This window comes from Sinocyclocheilus rhinocerous, unplaced genomic scaffold (genome assembly GCF_001515625.1).
Source record: "Sinocyclocheilus rhinocerous isolate Xijiao unplaced genomic scaffold, SAMN03320098_v1.1 scaffold605, whole genome shotgun sequence".
Taxonomy (NCBI): domain Eukaryota; kingdom Metazoa; phylum Chordata; class Actinopteri; order Cypriniformes; family Cyprinidae; genus Sinocyclocheilus; species Sinocyclocheilus rhinocerous.
The window spans coordinates 2339684-2356312 of record NW_015661612.1 but is presented as its reverse complement, the minus strand read 5'-3'; the positions used below and the strand labels follow the sequence as shown (position 1 = coordinate 2356312).

The 16629-nt window shown below is 38.7% G+C and overlaps 1 protein-coding gene across 1 annotated transcript in view; it reads left to right on the top strand.

Moving 5' to 3' along the window:
• LOC107726475 (hemicentin-1-like) overlaps window positions 1-16629 on the top strand; it is a 94459-nt gene that overhangs the window by 17053 nt on the left and 60777 nt on the right. Inside the window, exons 2-10 of the mRNA XM_016536070.1 lie at window positions 2616-2686; window positions 7217-7375; window positions 7638-7760; window positions 9034-9205; window positions 9311-9417; window positions 13033-13153; window positions 13733-13996; window positions 14111-14255; window positions 14685-14806. Coding sequence (XP_016391556.1) covers window positions 2616-2686; window positions 7217-7375; window positions 7638-7760; window positions 9034-9205; window positions 9311-9417; window positions 13033-13153; window positions 13733-13996; window positions 14111-14255; window positions 14685-14806 — 1284 coding nt within the window. The remainder of the gene's footprint in view (window positions 1-2615; window positions 2687-7216; window positions 7376-7637; window positions 7761-9033; window positions 9206-9310; window positions 9418-13032; window positions 13154-13732; window positions 13997-14110; window positions 14256-14684; window positions 14807-16629) is intronic.

Here is a 16629-nt window from a genome sequence, read left to right as displayed (position 1 = left end):
TTATAAACGAGGCATTTGTTGCATCCAGTGGGGACATAATTACTGATTATAATGACTTATACTGTCTTTTTACACGTTGCGTTGCATTGCGCCGTTAAACAGTCCTCCATAAAATGTGCCGGTGATCCACAGCACTAAGTTGATGTATTTCCTCAGCGACCAGCACAGATCAGCTCTAGGCATGATGAAGCGGATATCGTCCTCTTTTGGAAGACCAAATAAAGTAGTTTCGCTTTCACAACGAAACACACCGCGTCTTCACGACAAGGAGGCAACAATACTACAGCGAGAATGAAAGTTACGCCTTCTTTCTTTGCGTTAACATTTGGGCGGCGTTATGCAAATTTTCCCAGATCGTGACGTAGGTATGTGGGGGCGTGTTAGAACGAGCCGTTTTAGGTAGGTGTGGCTGACTCTTAACTTTTATAAAGAATATCTCTTTGATTTGAGACTTTAGTCTTTGCAACTTTACAGATCTTCTTTATGCACCAAGAGCTTGTAACACTCCAAAGAGAAAGGAAAAATTGAAATTACATCATATGACCCCTTTAATAACGTCTATTCTTGAGACTTTTTTTCGATGGAAATTCTAAAATTGAAACTTCTGGAGCCTACAATGTTTTAATAGTAGAGTGACATTTTTCCTCAACTGATCATGGAAAATGTGAATCCTCATTGTATGACCCCTTGAATGGTTTAAAATACTTAGTGTTTTAAAAGATCTGTTGTCATTATTCTGTGCTGACTACAAGCATATGTCTATGTTCATGAGAAAACTCTGTGACTGTTTCCTTCAATGATCTAAGCTGACCTAAAATCAAATAGCTCAAATAAATCACTTGCTTCCTCTTTTTATTATCATCCATTTTCTTATATAATGTTCTATAAGGTCTTTCCTCTCTTTTATGCACCATAACCATAAATTGGTGGTCATTATTTTTTTTCTCCTTTTCATAGTTGTTCTAATGCAACTGGCATTTAAGAGCCCTCGCAGCACTTCACCATTTCCCCCCTTTTTTAATATTTCCATGTGCTCTTTGCCCCAGCTTCCCTTAACTTTGATGCGGCTTTTAGGTCAAAGGAGAGGTAAAGAAGACCAGTGCCCAGGCTTCTAAGATAAAACCCCTTAATCAAGAGAAATGTCCCAGGACTTTGTAAACTTTTCCATTCATGAAAGCATTCACTTGAAAGCCAGTTCAGCATTCAGAGCAGTCAAAATTACTATCCTGTTAAACACAGCTTTGATCACCTAAATGTTCTTTTTCTGCACTTCAAGGGTTTCCCATAGTGCCAAAATATCAGCGCTGAGGGAGATTTTAGAGTTCTGTGAGCATTTGTTTATACAGTGTTTTCAAGAAGTTACGTTAGACCATAAAGTTTTTCTTTGTTCACTTAAACTGAAAGCAAACCATAGAAAATCAGTCATACATTTTTATCTTCTGAAGATGGTAATATATGCAAAAACAAAATACACTTTAGAGACACTTTAGATATGGGGAATGCATCAAAAGGATCTCAAAGTCTCTCTTGCGCAGCCCCTATAATTTTTGGTGTCAAGAAATTTGTAGGTTTTGGATGCTACTGCTCTTCCTGACTTCTTCAACGTAAAATGCTTTTGAATTGGTTCATAGAGGATGTATTTGCTTAGTGGTTTGGGATAAGCTTCCCTTTTATAGGCTAGTTGTTTGAAGTCCTCCCTGCTATTAACTAATAATCATGATAATGTGACTATTTTGTTTTTATTAAATATGTGTCTGATTGTGTATGAATGGAGTGTGGGATTTGTTACATTTGGTACAATCTGTCGGCTTGGCACTACTATAGTTATCTTGTATTCTTCCTTGGAAAGAAAGAAAATGTATAACAGTTTTACAGCTCATCAAGCCATGAACAAAGAAAGACAGCTGGAAAGCAGAGACAGCATGGCTTCAGAAACGGCACAAGTTATCATTGGCCGTGCACACTGACACAGGCAACCGCAACAAAATGACCTCACATAATGACTCTCTCGTCGCTGACAGAAGTTCATACCTGAGTTATAAGATCTTTCCTTTTATGAAGGAGAACAGCTGATGGGAACATAATGTAAACAGACTGTTTTTTTTAGAACAGAGCCACTTCCAGTTAAACCCAGCAGGTTTACCTACCACAGCATGCTATGCTAATTAATGCAATGCTTGGGCTGCACAATTAAACCAATTCAAATGTAACTTGTTATATTGCCTTGTCTGGTTTTTAGGCTATTATAAGGTACTTAAAAATTGTGTGTCTGTACCTTATTCTGACACTGTAGCTCATAATATAGGTGCATACACATGTAATACAATGAAAATTAAACAAAAAAAATCCCTGATTTTCAAAGTGTTCTCAGTTTTTTTGCTCTTTGTAACCTTTCTAGGGCTCAGAAAACCTTCTGGCACTAAACAGGAAGCTCCCCGTCACCCTAGTTCAACTGTGACCCTCGATCCTAGACATCCGCCACTGGCTGCCAGCATAAATATTTGGCATCTGAGTGGACAAAACAGAACCCGTTTTAATCTTTGGATCTACGAGGTCATTTGGCCATATTCCAACAGCTTATTTTTTGCCTCTAACAGCATTTGTTTTTTCTGCAGAGATTGGACCCATTACAATAACAACAGATCCAAAGAAGTTCCAGGATGAGCTGCGGGAGCTTTATGTCCAGGTGAATTCATGTGCTTCACATTGGGTTTGTTGACATATTTGATCACAGGTCTATTTGAATCCATATTCATTACAAAAATGAGCTCAGAATCTTAACAGACAGACAATAGTCTCTCTGCTGTTCAACAATAGTCACTCTGCTGTTAACTCAAAAGTTATATATTTCCTATGAAAAAAAGAGTATTGCGCCCATGGGATAGCATCTTTGGCTTGTATTACAGTATGTCCGGCAGGTATGATGATTTGAATGAGAACCTTTGTGATTTGAAAGCAATGCACTTTGGGTTTCCAGGTCATCTAGAGTAGGGGTCCAGCGTCCACAGAAAATTTGAGAGAATAAAGGTTTTGCATTGTATTTTTAGGACTGTCAAAGTTAACATTGATATTAATTAAATATTTTTAATACAATAATTTTCAACATATTTAACAAATTCAGTTTACTCACTATTTTATGATATTTTCTAAATATTGGTTGTAAAGCTTGAGATTAACTGTGATTATTTTATTGACAAACCTAGTTTTTAACTGTAAGAAATAAAATAATAATAATAATATTTTTTCTGTATAAAAGGTTTATACATAACATCCCTCAGTACAATTAAAATATCAACACCAATTATTAATTTTATTTATTAGTCCAATTATGTAGTCTTTAAAATATCATGCTTAATATTTTTTTTCACTTAGTATAATTTTATTTTATTATAATTTTTTTAATCAGTGCTGTCTTTTTGTTTCAGAAATGGGATGCTGAAAAAAAAAGCAAATATTTGGGAGTCTTGGGCATCAAAATGTATAAAAAATTTTATTTATTGCAAATCTGGCAAATGACAGATTATATTCTGCCGATGTGATTGCGGTGGTGATTTGCCATGTTAACAGGTTCACTTGGACACCTCATTAAGAAACCGGTGTCTTCAGAATGAAGTGTCCTCTGTGTGTTTCTTATGCTGCCTTCATGTGTTATCGGAAATTTTCTATTTCCCACTTATGAAGTCGTGATTACGAGCTTGTCGCAATCAAGTGCTTTTTTTGTCGGAAAGAATAAAATGTAGCATCCCATTGGTTGACAGCCATAATATTCACCACGCTATATAGTCAGCTTGCTGAAGATTCTGGAATTTCGTTCAAATATATGCTTATTTCACTGTTTATAAAACATATAATAGGCTATGCTTCAAATGATAAATATATCTATAAATACACTACTTTAGTGACAAGAGAAAGTGATGTAGTTGTTGTGGAAAAAACTAATAAAGAATAGCACTGACATAAGCAATCGTTGTCCCTTCCACCATGTTTAAAGATTATGGCCCGCCCAACTCGGAAACTCAGGTATCAAAATGATCTCAGAGTTTCCCAGTAGTAAATATGATTTGAGAGGCCGTTCACGTCGAATTTCTGATTAGGAAACTCGTATTTACAATCATTCCGAAAGGACGTGAAGGCAGCATCCCTGTCAGCATCTGTCCCAGCTGTTTGGGCCAAAGCAGGGGAAATGCAGACACACTGATTAAGTGCAATTCTGTATTGGCACAAGGAATGTTTTTTTTTGCTCTGAGGAAGAAGTTCAAGCAGAGCAGGATTTGGTCTAGTTTGTTTGGAGTTCATTGTGAGTGTGTTTGACTTGAAAAGGATAAATTATTCAAATCACCGTTTGCTGGTAATGTCTTTTTCAGTGTTCAGAGAACAACCTGCCACTGTAAATGAACTAGAATAGTACATTCTGAGTACATTCATAACCTTTCCTACAATCTTTCCACTGTTTGATGTTTGGGTTTGCTATCCACTGTTGTATGTGTGTTTGCGTAAAGAACAGAGAATCAAAGATCACTTGCTTCCAGATGTTTCATTCAGACACGTGCCCCCTGGAACGCATAATAAAGACAAGACTCTTTGCCCTCCATGTGAGAAGAGACAGACATACCTATATCATAGAGACACTGATGTCCACAAACATTAGAAAACGGTTTACTTTTATCCATATCGGTTTAAAGGAAGGCACATATCTAACAGAACTCTTGGAAGTCATCCACTTGCGTCCAAGATTGTGCTCCATGTTTCATTCCAAGGTCAACATCAGTTGAAGGCATGACTGACTCCCATGGCAAGCTTAACAGCATGCCGTACATTTCTACGTTCATGATTAGGCCAAATCTACTGACCAGCTCATTGCCCTTTTCCAACTTCTTGCAGTTAAGATAAATATCTGCCTTAGAGGAATCTGGATGTTCAATTGACAGAACACACTGACATTTGTGCTCATATTTATTTCAATTTATCTTGATTTACTTGTGTAGCAATTTTAAAAAGTTCTAAAGCAGCTGAACAGAAAAGAGGAGATAAATAAAGAAGATAAATGGAAAAGCAAAGAAAAATAGCCTTGCAGTGAGCAAGCCAGGGGTAAGAGGAAATGCTGTAGCTAAAACAGTTGAGCATGGTGCTAGCAACATCAAGGTCTTGGGTTCGATCCCCAGGGAATGACAAAAATATAAACTGACAAAATATATACCTTGAGTTTAAAATCGTTAGAGATTTTGTTATATCATGCATTCTGTGGTATGCAAATATATCTGCGTAACATAGTACTACTTAAAAGTTATATACACCTTTGAGTGATAAGTATACATGCATGAATGAGAAAATAAAGAGTGGGACGCACTAAATAGAGTTAAAAAGTGCAATAAGCAGTGAAAAAGAACTCAATGCCATGCTCGTGCTGACTGACACACATACGAAGCACACACTCAGAAAGCGCCTCTCTCAGACAGCATGCGATCGCGTATTTGGGACGTGCATGATGTTTAATAAAGTTATTGAGAGCAATAAGCAGTGAAAAAGAACTCAATCCTCTGCTCACGCTCACTGACACATAGCCAAAGCGCGCGCACTGAAAGCCCCTCTCAACAGCATGCAATCGCGAAAACAAATCTCTTTCATGTTTTATTGTGCTTGAATAGTCAAATACGCACACAATTATGTCAAAATGCCCGTCGTGTGGCGTATTCACATAAACACAGTCGGTTATGTGTTAAATAAACGTAAACACTTGGGTGAAAACCGGATGTGTATCAGTATATTGGATCTGTGCAGTTGGTCTTAAACGGACAGCAGTCTAATTTACCTGCTGCTGTCTGTCATTATTAATGTTAATCACTCACTGCACTTGACTGAATCACTTTTGGATCTTTAATAAGAATCAGTTCATGTTTGATTGATACAATGAAGACTATGCAGTGTTTTATTTATACACTTTATTAAATTTCTGTAATATTTCTTACTACATGTTAAATAAACCTAGCCAACTGTAGCTGAATAAATAAAAATTTTATTTCATATTTATTTGTTCTGTTGTGTTTGTAATTTGCTTCTTTTTCTTATTTTATTACAAAAATAAAATAAAAATAGCAATATCGAGATTCATGTCGATATCATGAAATAAAATTTCTCATACCATGAAATAAGATTTTGGTCATATCGCCCACCCCTACCTTGAATGTAATGTAAGTTGCTTTGGATGAAAGTATCTGCCAAAATGTATGAATGTAAAGAGTGCCAGTGAAAAAGTAACAGTAAAGACATTTATAATGTCACAAAATATTTATATCAATTTCTATTCATCAAAGAATCCTGAAAAAAAATATCATGGTTTCCACAAAAATAAGCAGCATATGTAATCATAATAAGAAATGTTTCTTGAGCACAAAATCAGCATATTTGAAGCATATCTGAAAGATCAGGTGACACTGAAGACTGGAGTAATGGCTGCTGAAAATTCAGCTTTGCTGTCACAGTAATAAATTACGTTTTAAAATATATTAAGGATAAAACAGTTGTTTTAAATTGTAATAGCCTTACTGAGCATAAAAGACTTCTTTCTGTCCCCAAACTTTTGAACGGTAGTGTATACTAAAATCAAGCATTGCATCTCCTAGCAACAGCTGTACACAAAGCAGCACTGAGCTCACAAACACTGCTTTATCAGGCATATAACATGCTAGATTAAATGAAAATGACATCGAAAATTTTCTAAAGATGGACTTCCCTCAGAAATACAGTGATATAAAAACACCCGCGCCTCGTTTTGATTTTTAAACGTGAAGTATGTGCTCATGTTTATTCAACTAAGCCTTTTGGAAAATCCATCAGTTTTGATATTGTGGCTAGCGCCACAAATAAATAAATGTATGGGAAACACATCCCACAGCACAACCACCTGAGCCCAACTTCAGTCTACTCATCACCTTAACTTTAACTGCGTTTGTAGCCGGCACCATAGCCAGACTGATAAACACACACAGACCGGAAGTTAACTTCAGGCCAGGCGCGTGCGCCTGATCAAACCGTCTATATAAAGCTTGAAGCATCAGAATCGGCATCGGTATCGGCCGATCACCATGACAAGAAATCGGTACTCAGTATCGGCTGCAAAAATCCTGATCGGAGCATCTCTAATAGCCAACTCTATGTGTGTTTTTCACTTAATGAACATTGATTTAATGACAAATAATGTTTGTTTGTTTTCTTCCAGGGAGGGGGAGATTGTCCAGAGATGAGTATTGGAGCCATCAAGATTGCCCTTGAAATCTCCCTACCAGGGTCCTACATTTACGTCTTTACGGATGCCCGATCAAAAGACTACAAGTTGACCCACGACGTTCTTCAGCTCATTCAGCAGAAACAGTCACAGGTAATCAAATCATTCACTCGATTTCCAGCTACAATTTAGTAGCATTAATAAAATTTCCACCATGTTTGCTCTGTAAATGACGCCATGCATACAGTGCTAGCATGAAGATTTTTATATTGCAGCACTTCGTTCTTTATTTGTAAGTCACTTTGGATAAAAACATCTGCTAAATTAATTAATTTAATGTGATGTAAATTCATCTGGACATTTAGAATCGTGTACCAGAATACCACTAATGATCAGATTTTATGTGTGTGGGCAGGTGGTTTTTGTGTTGACTGGTGACTGTGATGACCGATCGCATATCGGCTATAAGGTGTATGAGGAGATTGCCTCGACCAGCTCAGGACAGGTCTTCCATCTGGACAAGAAACAAGTCAATGAGGTAAGACTACTGGGGGCTACTTGTTTGACATAACCAAAGAATATTAATTTGCTCTTTCTTTATGTTTTAGACAGTAACACAATGGATACATTCAATCTTCAAATTAATCTAGAAACAACATAAAGACAGTATATTTTTTAATACATCTTTAATACATATTTACAAATTTTATTTGAATGTAATTATGATGTGTTTTTTTATGACTGAAGGCAAGTATCACTGATACCAATACTACTGATGTCTGTCTCTATGAAATTGTTTTTTCCCCCTAATATTTAACCATTGACTATAGCCATTCAGCATTACAGTATAATTGAGAACTGTCAAACATTTATTAGACTTTAAAAAATAACAACTTCTAATTTAAGTGAACTTAAAACAATCTTCACATAAACCCATTATAATAAATGTCATATTTAGCTACCTGTGCCCTTCAACAAGTAGGAAATATACAGAAATTGAATAAAATTATCAAACACTAAATTCTAAATTAAATATAGATGAATCAAGCTACAAAAGTTATTGATTTCCTCTTTTTTTCTTTTTTCTTGTGTTCTTTGATTAACAGACATCACAGCAGCTGGGTTATTAGGTTATTTTGGCTACTTTAAGAGCTGCCGCTGCTGAACATGACGTGGATCTGACACGCATTGTATTTTCTCACAACTCTTTACCTTTTCTGACCCACTTCAGGTCTTAAAGTCTCTAATAATGTGCTGACGAGTTGAATGGGGTGTGTTAGATGAGGGAGACTCCAGGACAGTTTTGAAAACCACTGCATTTCAGAGACATGTGACTCATATGTAACAAATACTTACATGCACAGTTTTAAGGCAGCTTTAATCGCCTTTTTGGTTACTTCATGACTTAACTGATGATATAACTATGACTTTGCATGCTTGTAGTTTCTTTTGTGCTTTAATATGAAATGATATAAAGCTCCGCCACTGCATTTGTGCATGCAATTAAAGAGCACGTGCTACGAGCACAGTATAATGGCTGGCAGGACAGGAAAATTCTTTTTTACTGACATATGGCCTGACAACGTCTCATCTGACCGCAGTTCACTGTTGTTCTACTGAAGCTCCTCCGTCACCCCTGTACCTTTTCCGCGTTTGTTTGATTAGCGCCCGGCGTTCAGACCTCCCATTGTTTCTATGTTCTGTGTTCTGTGTTCTATGTTCCGTTTTCTGTGTGACCCTACCAAATAATCAAAAACAGCATTATATATCCATCAGTTATTTTGATGGACTTTTTTATCTTTTCACTGCAGGTGTTGAAATGGGTAGAGGAGGCAGTGCAGTCCTCTAAGGTTCACTTGCTCTCGACTGATCATCAAAATGGACTTTCAAACACCTGGCAGATCCCCTTTGACCCTAGCCTGAAGGAAGTGACTGTTGCTTTAAGCGGTCCCGCACCAAATATTGAGATCCGAAATTCTCAGGGTAAGGAGAACATCTTTGTCCTCTGTAATCTGATTACAGTATCCCAGAACAAACACATAGTGTAGACTGATGTAGAACTGAAGCATGTACATCTTGTGCTTCTAGGAGAACTTATCGGGATTAAGGAGGGTCTGTCTGAGCTCCTTCACATCCCTAACTCTGCCAAAGTCCTCAACCTCAAAGACCCAGCGCCAGGAATGTGGACCATAAAGGTGATGAACTAGTTTATTGTAGACGAAGATGCACATACACATTTCACAGGTCTTTTGTGTCAGTGTAGATGATTTAACTGTAACTGGTGGTTTTCCAGAAAGGTTAAGTTATTTCTTTTAAGTCTGTTTTATCTCCTCAGAATAAGGACAGATCGCAGAGTGATGGATAGGTACTCAAGGCCAAGGTTGTGTGGTGAAGTCATTTCTTTTAGACTATTATCTGTCCCGTGACAAAACAGGTTTATTTCAGCTATGCTCAGATAGAATGGAGTGTTACAATTTTTTATTATTTATAATACTGTTCAAAATTTTAGGGGTAGTAAAAAAATGTTATGTTTTTGAAAGAAGTCTCTTACACTCACCAAGGCTACATTTATTTAATTAAAAATAGAGTAAAAACTGTATATTGTGGACTATTATTACAAATTTGTATTTTTTTTATTTTAATATATTTTAAAATGTAATTTATTCCTGTGATGGCAAAGCTAAATTATTAGCAGCCATTACTCTAGTTTTCAGTGTTACAGAATTCTTCAGAAATTATTCTAATAAATAGGGATTATCGGTATCTGGCCCGATACTGAGCTCTTGTACTCGTACTCGTACTCGTTAAAATGCCTGATACCAAACGCCGATACCACACAGCATGTGATAAGTGCCATATTCAGACAAACAAACACCGACAACAGACAGCAGAATGGAGTTATTAGAGATTAAGGATGTCTACGAAGTATATGTATGCAATGAATATAATGTTAAACATTCAGTATTAACGCCTGTATAGCTGATGTGCGCGAGCTGATAAGCAAAGCACGCTGAGTGGATTGAGCGCTCGGCGGCGCAGATGCGCGAGCTTGTCGAGTGAATATACCTTTCTCACAGACATCACTGGAAAGTTGCCAGACTGTGCCTACACTGTTCGGTCGGATGTGTCAAAAACAAGTAAGTAAAACAATGCATAAGTTACTTAACGGTAGGGAGGGAGGGAGAGAGAGAGAGAGTGCGAGCGCACGCACTTCTGTTGTGTGATCTTTGATGTTCACTCACTTAGCACATGTATCATTTGGATTAAAACTAAATCGTAAAAATAAGACCATTTATAGGGGCATTCACTATAAACATCATTTATTTTTAACCTTAGGCATCACCGCCGCCTCGGGGGAACTGCGAGCGGGCACCGCCACCTCGGGAGGATCGCGAGCGGCCACCGCCGCCTCGGGGGAACTGTGAGCGGCCACCGCCGCTTCCGGAGCCTTGTGAGCGGGCACCGCCGCTTCGGGGGAACTGAGAGCGGACACCGCCGCCTCGGGGGAACTGCGAGCGGGCACCGCCACCTCGGGAGGATCGCGAGCGGCCACCGCCGCCTCGGGGGAACTGCGAGCGGGCACCGCCACCTCGGGAGGATCGCGAGCGGCCACCGCCGCCTCGGGGGAACTGCGAGCGGGCACCGCCACCTCGGGAGGATCGCGAGCGGCCACCGCCGCCTCGGGGGAACTGCGAGCGGGCACCGCCACCTCGGGAGGATCGCGAGCGGCCACCGCCGCCTCGGGGGAACTGAGAGCGGCCACCGCCGCTTCCGGAGCCTTGTGGGCGGACACCGCCACTTCTGGAGCCTTGTGGGCGGGCACCGCCACTTCTGGAGCCTTGTGGGCGGGCACCGCCGTTCGGAGGCACTGCGAGCAGACACCGCTGCCTCGGGGACTCTGCGAGCAGACCACGCCGCTCGCACCGACCTCAGCGGAGGTTCCTGCACGCTGCGTACCAGCCCGCGATGATCCAGGAACGGGCGTGAGGTACTGGGTGCAACAGACGAGGTCTCTGACGCCCCTGGGATGGCCGCCTCGGGAGAACTGTGAGCAGGCTCTGCAGCCAGCTCCAATAGATTTTGGTTTGACTGTATCTATTTGATAAATGAAGTTAACCAACTAACATTATACATACTCTTTTGGTTTCTGTACCCAATTTTTTTTTTAAATGTACAAATGCAATAAAAATATCAGTATCGGTACTCGGTTTCGGCAAGTACCAAAAATAAAAGTATCGGTATCGGGCGAGTACTGGAAAAAGTGGTATCGGTGCATCCTACTAATAAGCTGATTCGCTGCTCAAGAAACATTTCTTATCAGTGTTGAAGACAGTTGTGCTGCTTAATTATTTGAAATAGAATTTGATGTAACAATGTATAGGTCTTTATTGTCACTCTAGATTCAATTAATGCCTCATTGGTGAATAAAAGTAATTTCTTTAAAAAAAAAAATTACCCCAAACTGTAGTGTATATCTGTTATAAAACTTTGAAGCTACTAGGGAGTGCAGGCATCTCATTGTTGGATATCAAATGTCAGGTTTTAAAAATTATTACCATAATTAACTGTAATCCTGTATGAAACACAAAAAATTATATTTCTATATGAACAGTAACTTTAATGGGTTTACTAAAAGTTAAAGAGTATTGTAGTCCCATACATCATTACCTCAAAAAGTAATCTGATAGTAATTAATTTCTATGTTCAGAGTAGGTTATGTACCACTTGTCACCTGAGTATGAAGTTTTTTTTATACTTTGGCTATGTAAATTGTTCTGTTGCATGTAAATAGCATAGAAAACAATGGCTAAAATTCCTTTAATCCCCTAATGCTCAGTTTTCCAAATCTTCTCCAACTTTGTATTTATTAAACCTTTTGTATCGTTAACAGAATCACTTTTAATTCTCTCCTGACCATCAGTGCATTTATAAACATAAATGCTCAGATGGCCCATCTCTTACAAGAACATGAACTGAGACAGAAAAACTCCTTGTATTTATTTTCCCCAGTACAACTTTAATTAATGTGTTTAAATAATGCCAGTGTTTGTCAGAAAGCATGCAGATTGTGACCACTGTCTCGTGTTGTGGTGGCGTCTGACTGGGTTTTCTGCCTCTGAGTTGTTTTAGTTTGGATTAGTGAATGTTTGGCCTGAATTTTGCTTGGCAGGGCTAATTCAAGATGGGTTTTAAAACCTCAGGATGAATGGATATAATCTAATCTTAATCTTCTGTAAATTGCTCTACGAAGGTCTTTCCCTTGAATCTCTTAAATGCCCCTTTATCCCCATGTCCCTTGTCTTTCCTTCTCTCTCCTCAACATCTCTCAGAGGAATCCTTCAGGATCTTCTCATCATTCTTGGCGTCATATCATGCAGTGCTTCATGGCCCATGGTAATTCTTTAGGATGGTTGTAATTTTAAAAGAATGCAAGCAGAGGATGGGTCGTCATGGTTTGCCCTGGAGCACTGAGCTGCAGACAACATCAAGCGTATGCCAGACCCTCAGCACCAAAACAGTCATAAAGGGCAGCGCAAAACAGCAGGGATCATGTTTAAATGACTTGGACTGTTCCATCTGCCAAAAGTGAAGAAAGAAAGCGAGTCATTCTTAATGTTCGAGAATTTCAAGTGTGCTGTATCTGTGGATCTTGAGCCGACTGTCATCATAAATTAGTTTTGTTGTGCTTCTTCCGTGCAACATGCTATGAAAAACAAGTTGTGTCATTACAATTGAATGCTGTTATCTTAACAAATACAAATAACTTTCTATTTGTTTACTTTTTTGTGTTGTTGTCAATTTAACCTCAGACGTCCAGTGAGGGAAGGCACTCAGTCCGTATATCGGGCCTCAGCACCATCGATTTCCGAGTAGGCTTTTCCCGAAGGCAAACATTGGACTTTAAAATGACATCCAGCAGGCCAGTCCAAGGTGAGTTAGTGTTCAAGAAGTTTGAAGTCATAGAAGGCACAAAATGCAGTTAAAACAGGATTAATATTGTGAAATATTATTACAATTTAAAATAATTGAAATACTTTAAAAATTTAATTTATTCCTGTGATGGCAAAGCTGAATTTTCAGCAGCCATTACTTCAGTCTTCAGTGTTACATGATCCTTCAGAAATAATTCTGATATGCTGATTTAGTTTTCAAGAAACATTTCTCGTTATTGTCAGTGTTTAAACCAGTTGTGCTGCTTAATATTTTTGTGGAAACTGTGATACATTTTTTCAGGATTATTTGATTAATATAAAGTTCAAAAGAACAGCATTTATTTAAAAAAAAAATCTTCTGTGTCCTTCTTAAAAACCTTATGTGTCCTTGCTGAAAATAAAATAAATAAATAAAGAAATAAATCTTACTGACCCCAAACTTGTGTTTCTGTCTGGACCACACACACTGTCAAATTTATGAGGTCAACATAGTGGCTGTGTACTTGAGAGCATTTTAAATATGTTTTGGTTAACCTTTCTAACCTCCATGCTCTTTCCCACAAACACACACACACAGGAATCCCCACATTTATACTGCTGAACACCACTGGACTCTCCCCTCCTGCTCGTGCTGATCGTCTGGAACTCTTGAGCATCACTGGTGATGTAATGAAGACGCTGCCCATCCGCTACTTCCCTGACCGACGCCCTTATGGCATTTGGAACATCACTGAGTTTATTCCACCCAAAATTGCCTTCTTCCTGCGAGTCACTGGCTATGACCATGATGGTTTTGTCTTCCAAAGAGTGTCCAGTGTCTCCTACTCCAGCATTGTGCCAGGTCAGATTAGTGTAGATAGATAAAACCACAGAATAGTCAATCCAAGTATCATATAGGTGTTTTTTCTTTGTATTTTACTATATGTTACTAGTGTGTTTTGTTCTTATTTTTTAGAAGCACCCAAAGTAAGCATGCCCACTCATACCCCTGGTTACTACCTGCAGAAGGGGAGTATTACGTGCTTTGTGGATAGCCTGATCCCCTATACTGTGCGTTTCACCAGGGAGGGACTACGCCTGGGTGTGGACCAACTCTTCAGGTAGTGCTAATGTAGTCGACATGTTGTGCAGTGTGACCTACACTATCATTCCAAAGCTTGGGGTCTGTAAAAATTATTATTATTTTTTAAAGTTTTTCAAAAAAGTCTCTTATGCTCACCAAGACTGCATTTTTTAATTTTTCTTTTAATAATTAAAAAAAAATAATAATAATATTGTGAAATAACAAATTTCTGTTTTAATGCATTTTAAGACATAATGTATCCTTGTAATGGCAAAGCTCAATTTAGTGGATCTTTTCTGAATACTTAGTTACTAGGTCACTTAACAGGCTCTTTTAATTCTGTGCTCAAGGGCCCAATGCTGATAGCCTAATCATTTAAATCTTTGCAATCTTTCTTTTAAATCTTTTGTGTTTATTCGGGAAAGGATTTATTTTATATGGCTCTACATTTTTATAATCTCTTTAGGGAGTCTGCTAATGCATCATGGGGAATCCCTCAGGTATCCCTGAAAGACGAGGGCTTTTATGAGTGCATTGCCATCAGCAGTGCCGGAACAGGACGGGCTCAAACCTTCCTTGATGTTTCTGGTTAGAATGTCACCTTTCATTTTCTACTACATTATAGCCTGTTATTATCAGTAACATTAGCAGACATGGTAAGATACACTATAACGAAGTTGACATGAATGAGTTCTGTTATTCAAAGTTTGCAAAGACTCAGAGAGATGCCCACCATTAGAAGAGCACTGAAGCATGCTGCCTGTGCATGACTGAAAGGTCAGGCATTTCAACCTTATGCACTGGTGCATAATAGATAACATGTGAGGAATACATATGAGGCAAATTATTGAGATGTCCCACATCTGACATTCCTAGAATGTCTCTCTCATATTTTCTTGTGAGTCCACTTACATTTGTGTGAGTTCAATCTACCCAGCCAGAATCCCAGTGTGATCGGCTCCAAAACTCTGCCCCCATTTCACCCAAAGTGGAGAAAGCACTGGATTCCTCAGATGAAATGGCCCATTATAGTCTTTGGTTTTATTTCATGCTCTGAGTAACAGACATGTGTTGCCCATGAAAAATCTCATGCGTGTGAGTGAGTGAGTGAGTGTAGTTTTGAGTTCAGGAAATGATCATTATTTTTGCAATTCAGTTTGGTGATGCTAGTGGCACAAAAATGTCACAGTTAAGCTTAAACATTTTTAGTTATTTGAATTACAGCAATAGAAGATTAATACATTGTAAAAAAAATGTCCACCTCTTTCAACTTAAAAACTTAAGTTCAGGTGCTGCCTTAAGATTTAAAGTATAACCAAATTGGCTATATGTCATTTCAGCTTAAATAATATTAAACTAATATAATTCAATATAAACTAATAAATAAATTTAAGTCGATTTAGTTTAACTTGAATAAATTTAAGATAAATTAATTTGATGCAGTGTCTCAAAACCTAATGAGCTGCCTACTGTACATAGCATTTTTGGGCATGATGGACTCAAGCAAATGTGACTATTAAAGGTGGGTAATCGATTTTTCAAAAACGCTTTAGAAAACTGATTCGGGCCGAATAGCAAAACAAACTTGTAGCCAATCAGCAGTAAGGGGCGTGTCTACTCATGATGTGGAGGAGAGAGCGTTCAGTGCACGGGACGGACATTAGCGAGCCAAGCGACAGAAAGATAGAGATGGCGGATAAAAAACAAAAGAGGAAAACGTCTGCGGAACAAAAGAAGGCTTACGATAAGGCAAGAAGTAGGACCCGTGTAAATATCAGATCAGCTTTCCAGCGCTGGAGAGAACTCAAGGAGCGGAAGGACGCCGAGGTTGCTTTGTTTCTTCTCAATAGGTGAGTAACACCGTGTCTACAACAACTAAAGTCTGCCTACACTGGACGCGAGAAAGAGGTCAAACGACCGTTGAAAACCATTTGAAATCGGTGTCAGCACGTCATAAATAGAATGCAGCAGCAGTTTTCTGTCGGGGATTTGTCGTGTCTTGCCACGCCGCATCCAGTGTAGACCATATATATGTATACAGCATCACTGATTATAATGAGTTCTATAGTATTTTGTCGCGCCGCGCCACTCGCGTCCGGTGTAGACCCGGTGTAACATTGGTTTTGCTTTGTTTCACAGAACTAATCGTTACCTGGGTTGCGTACGTATGTGTGGGGTGGAGCTATCAAAATAGGGGCGAGACCCTTTTGGGGTAGGGGCGTGTTTGTTTTGGTGTTTTCAAATGTCAACATTGGCTACCGAAATCGCTTACCCCACCTTTAAGGTCTGTTCACACCAAGGTGATTATTTGGTGCAAAAATTTGGTGCGTTACATATTTTAATATGTTCAGACAAGCACAAACATTTGCAAGATGTTAAAGGGGTCATATGATGCTTTTTTAAAGATCATT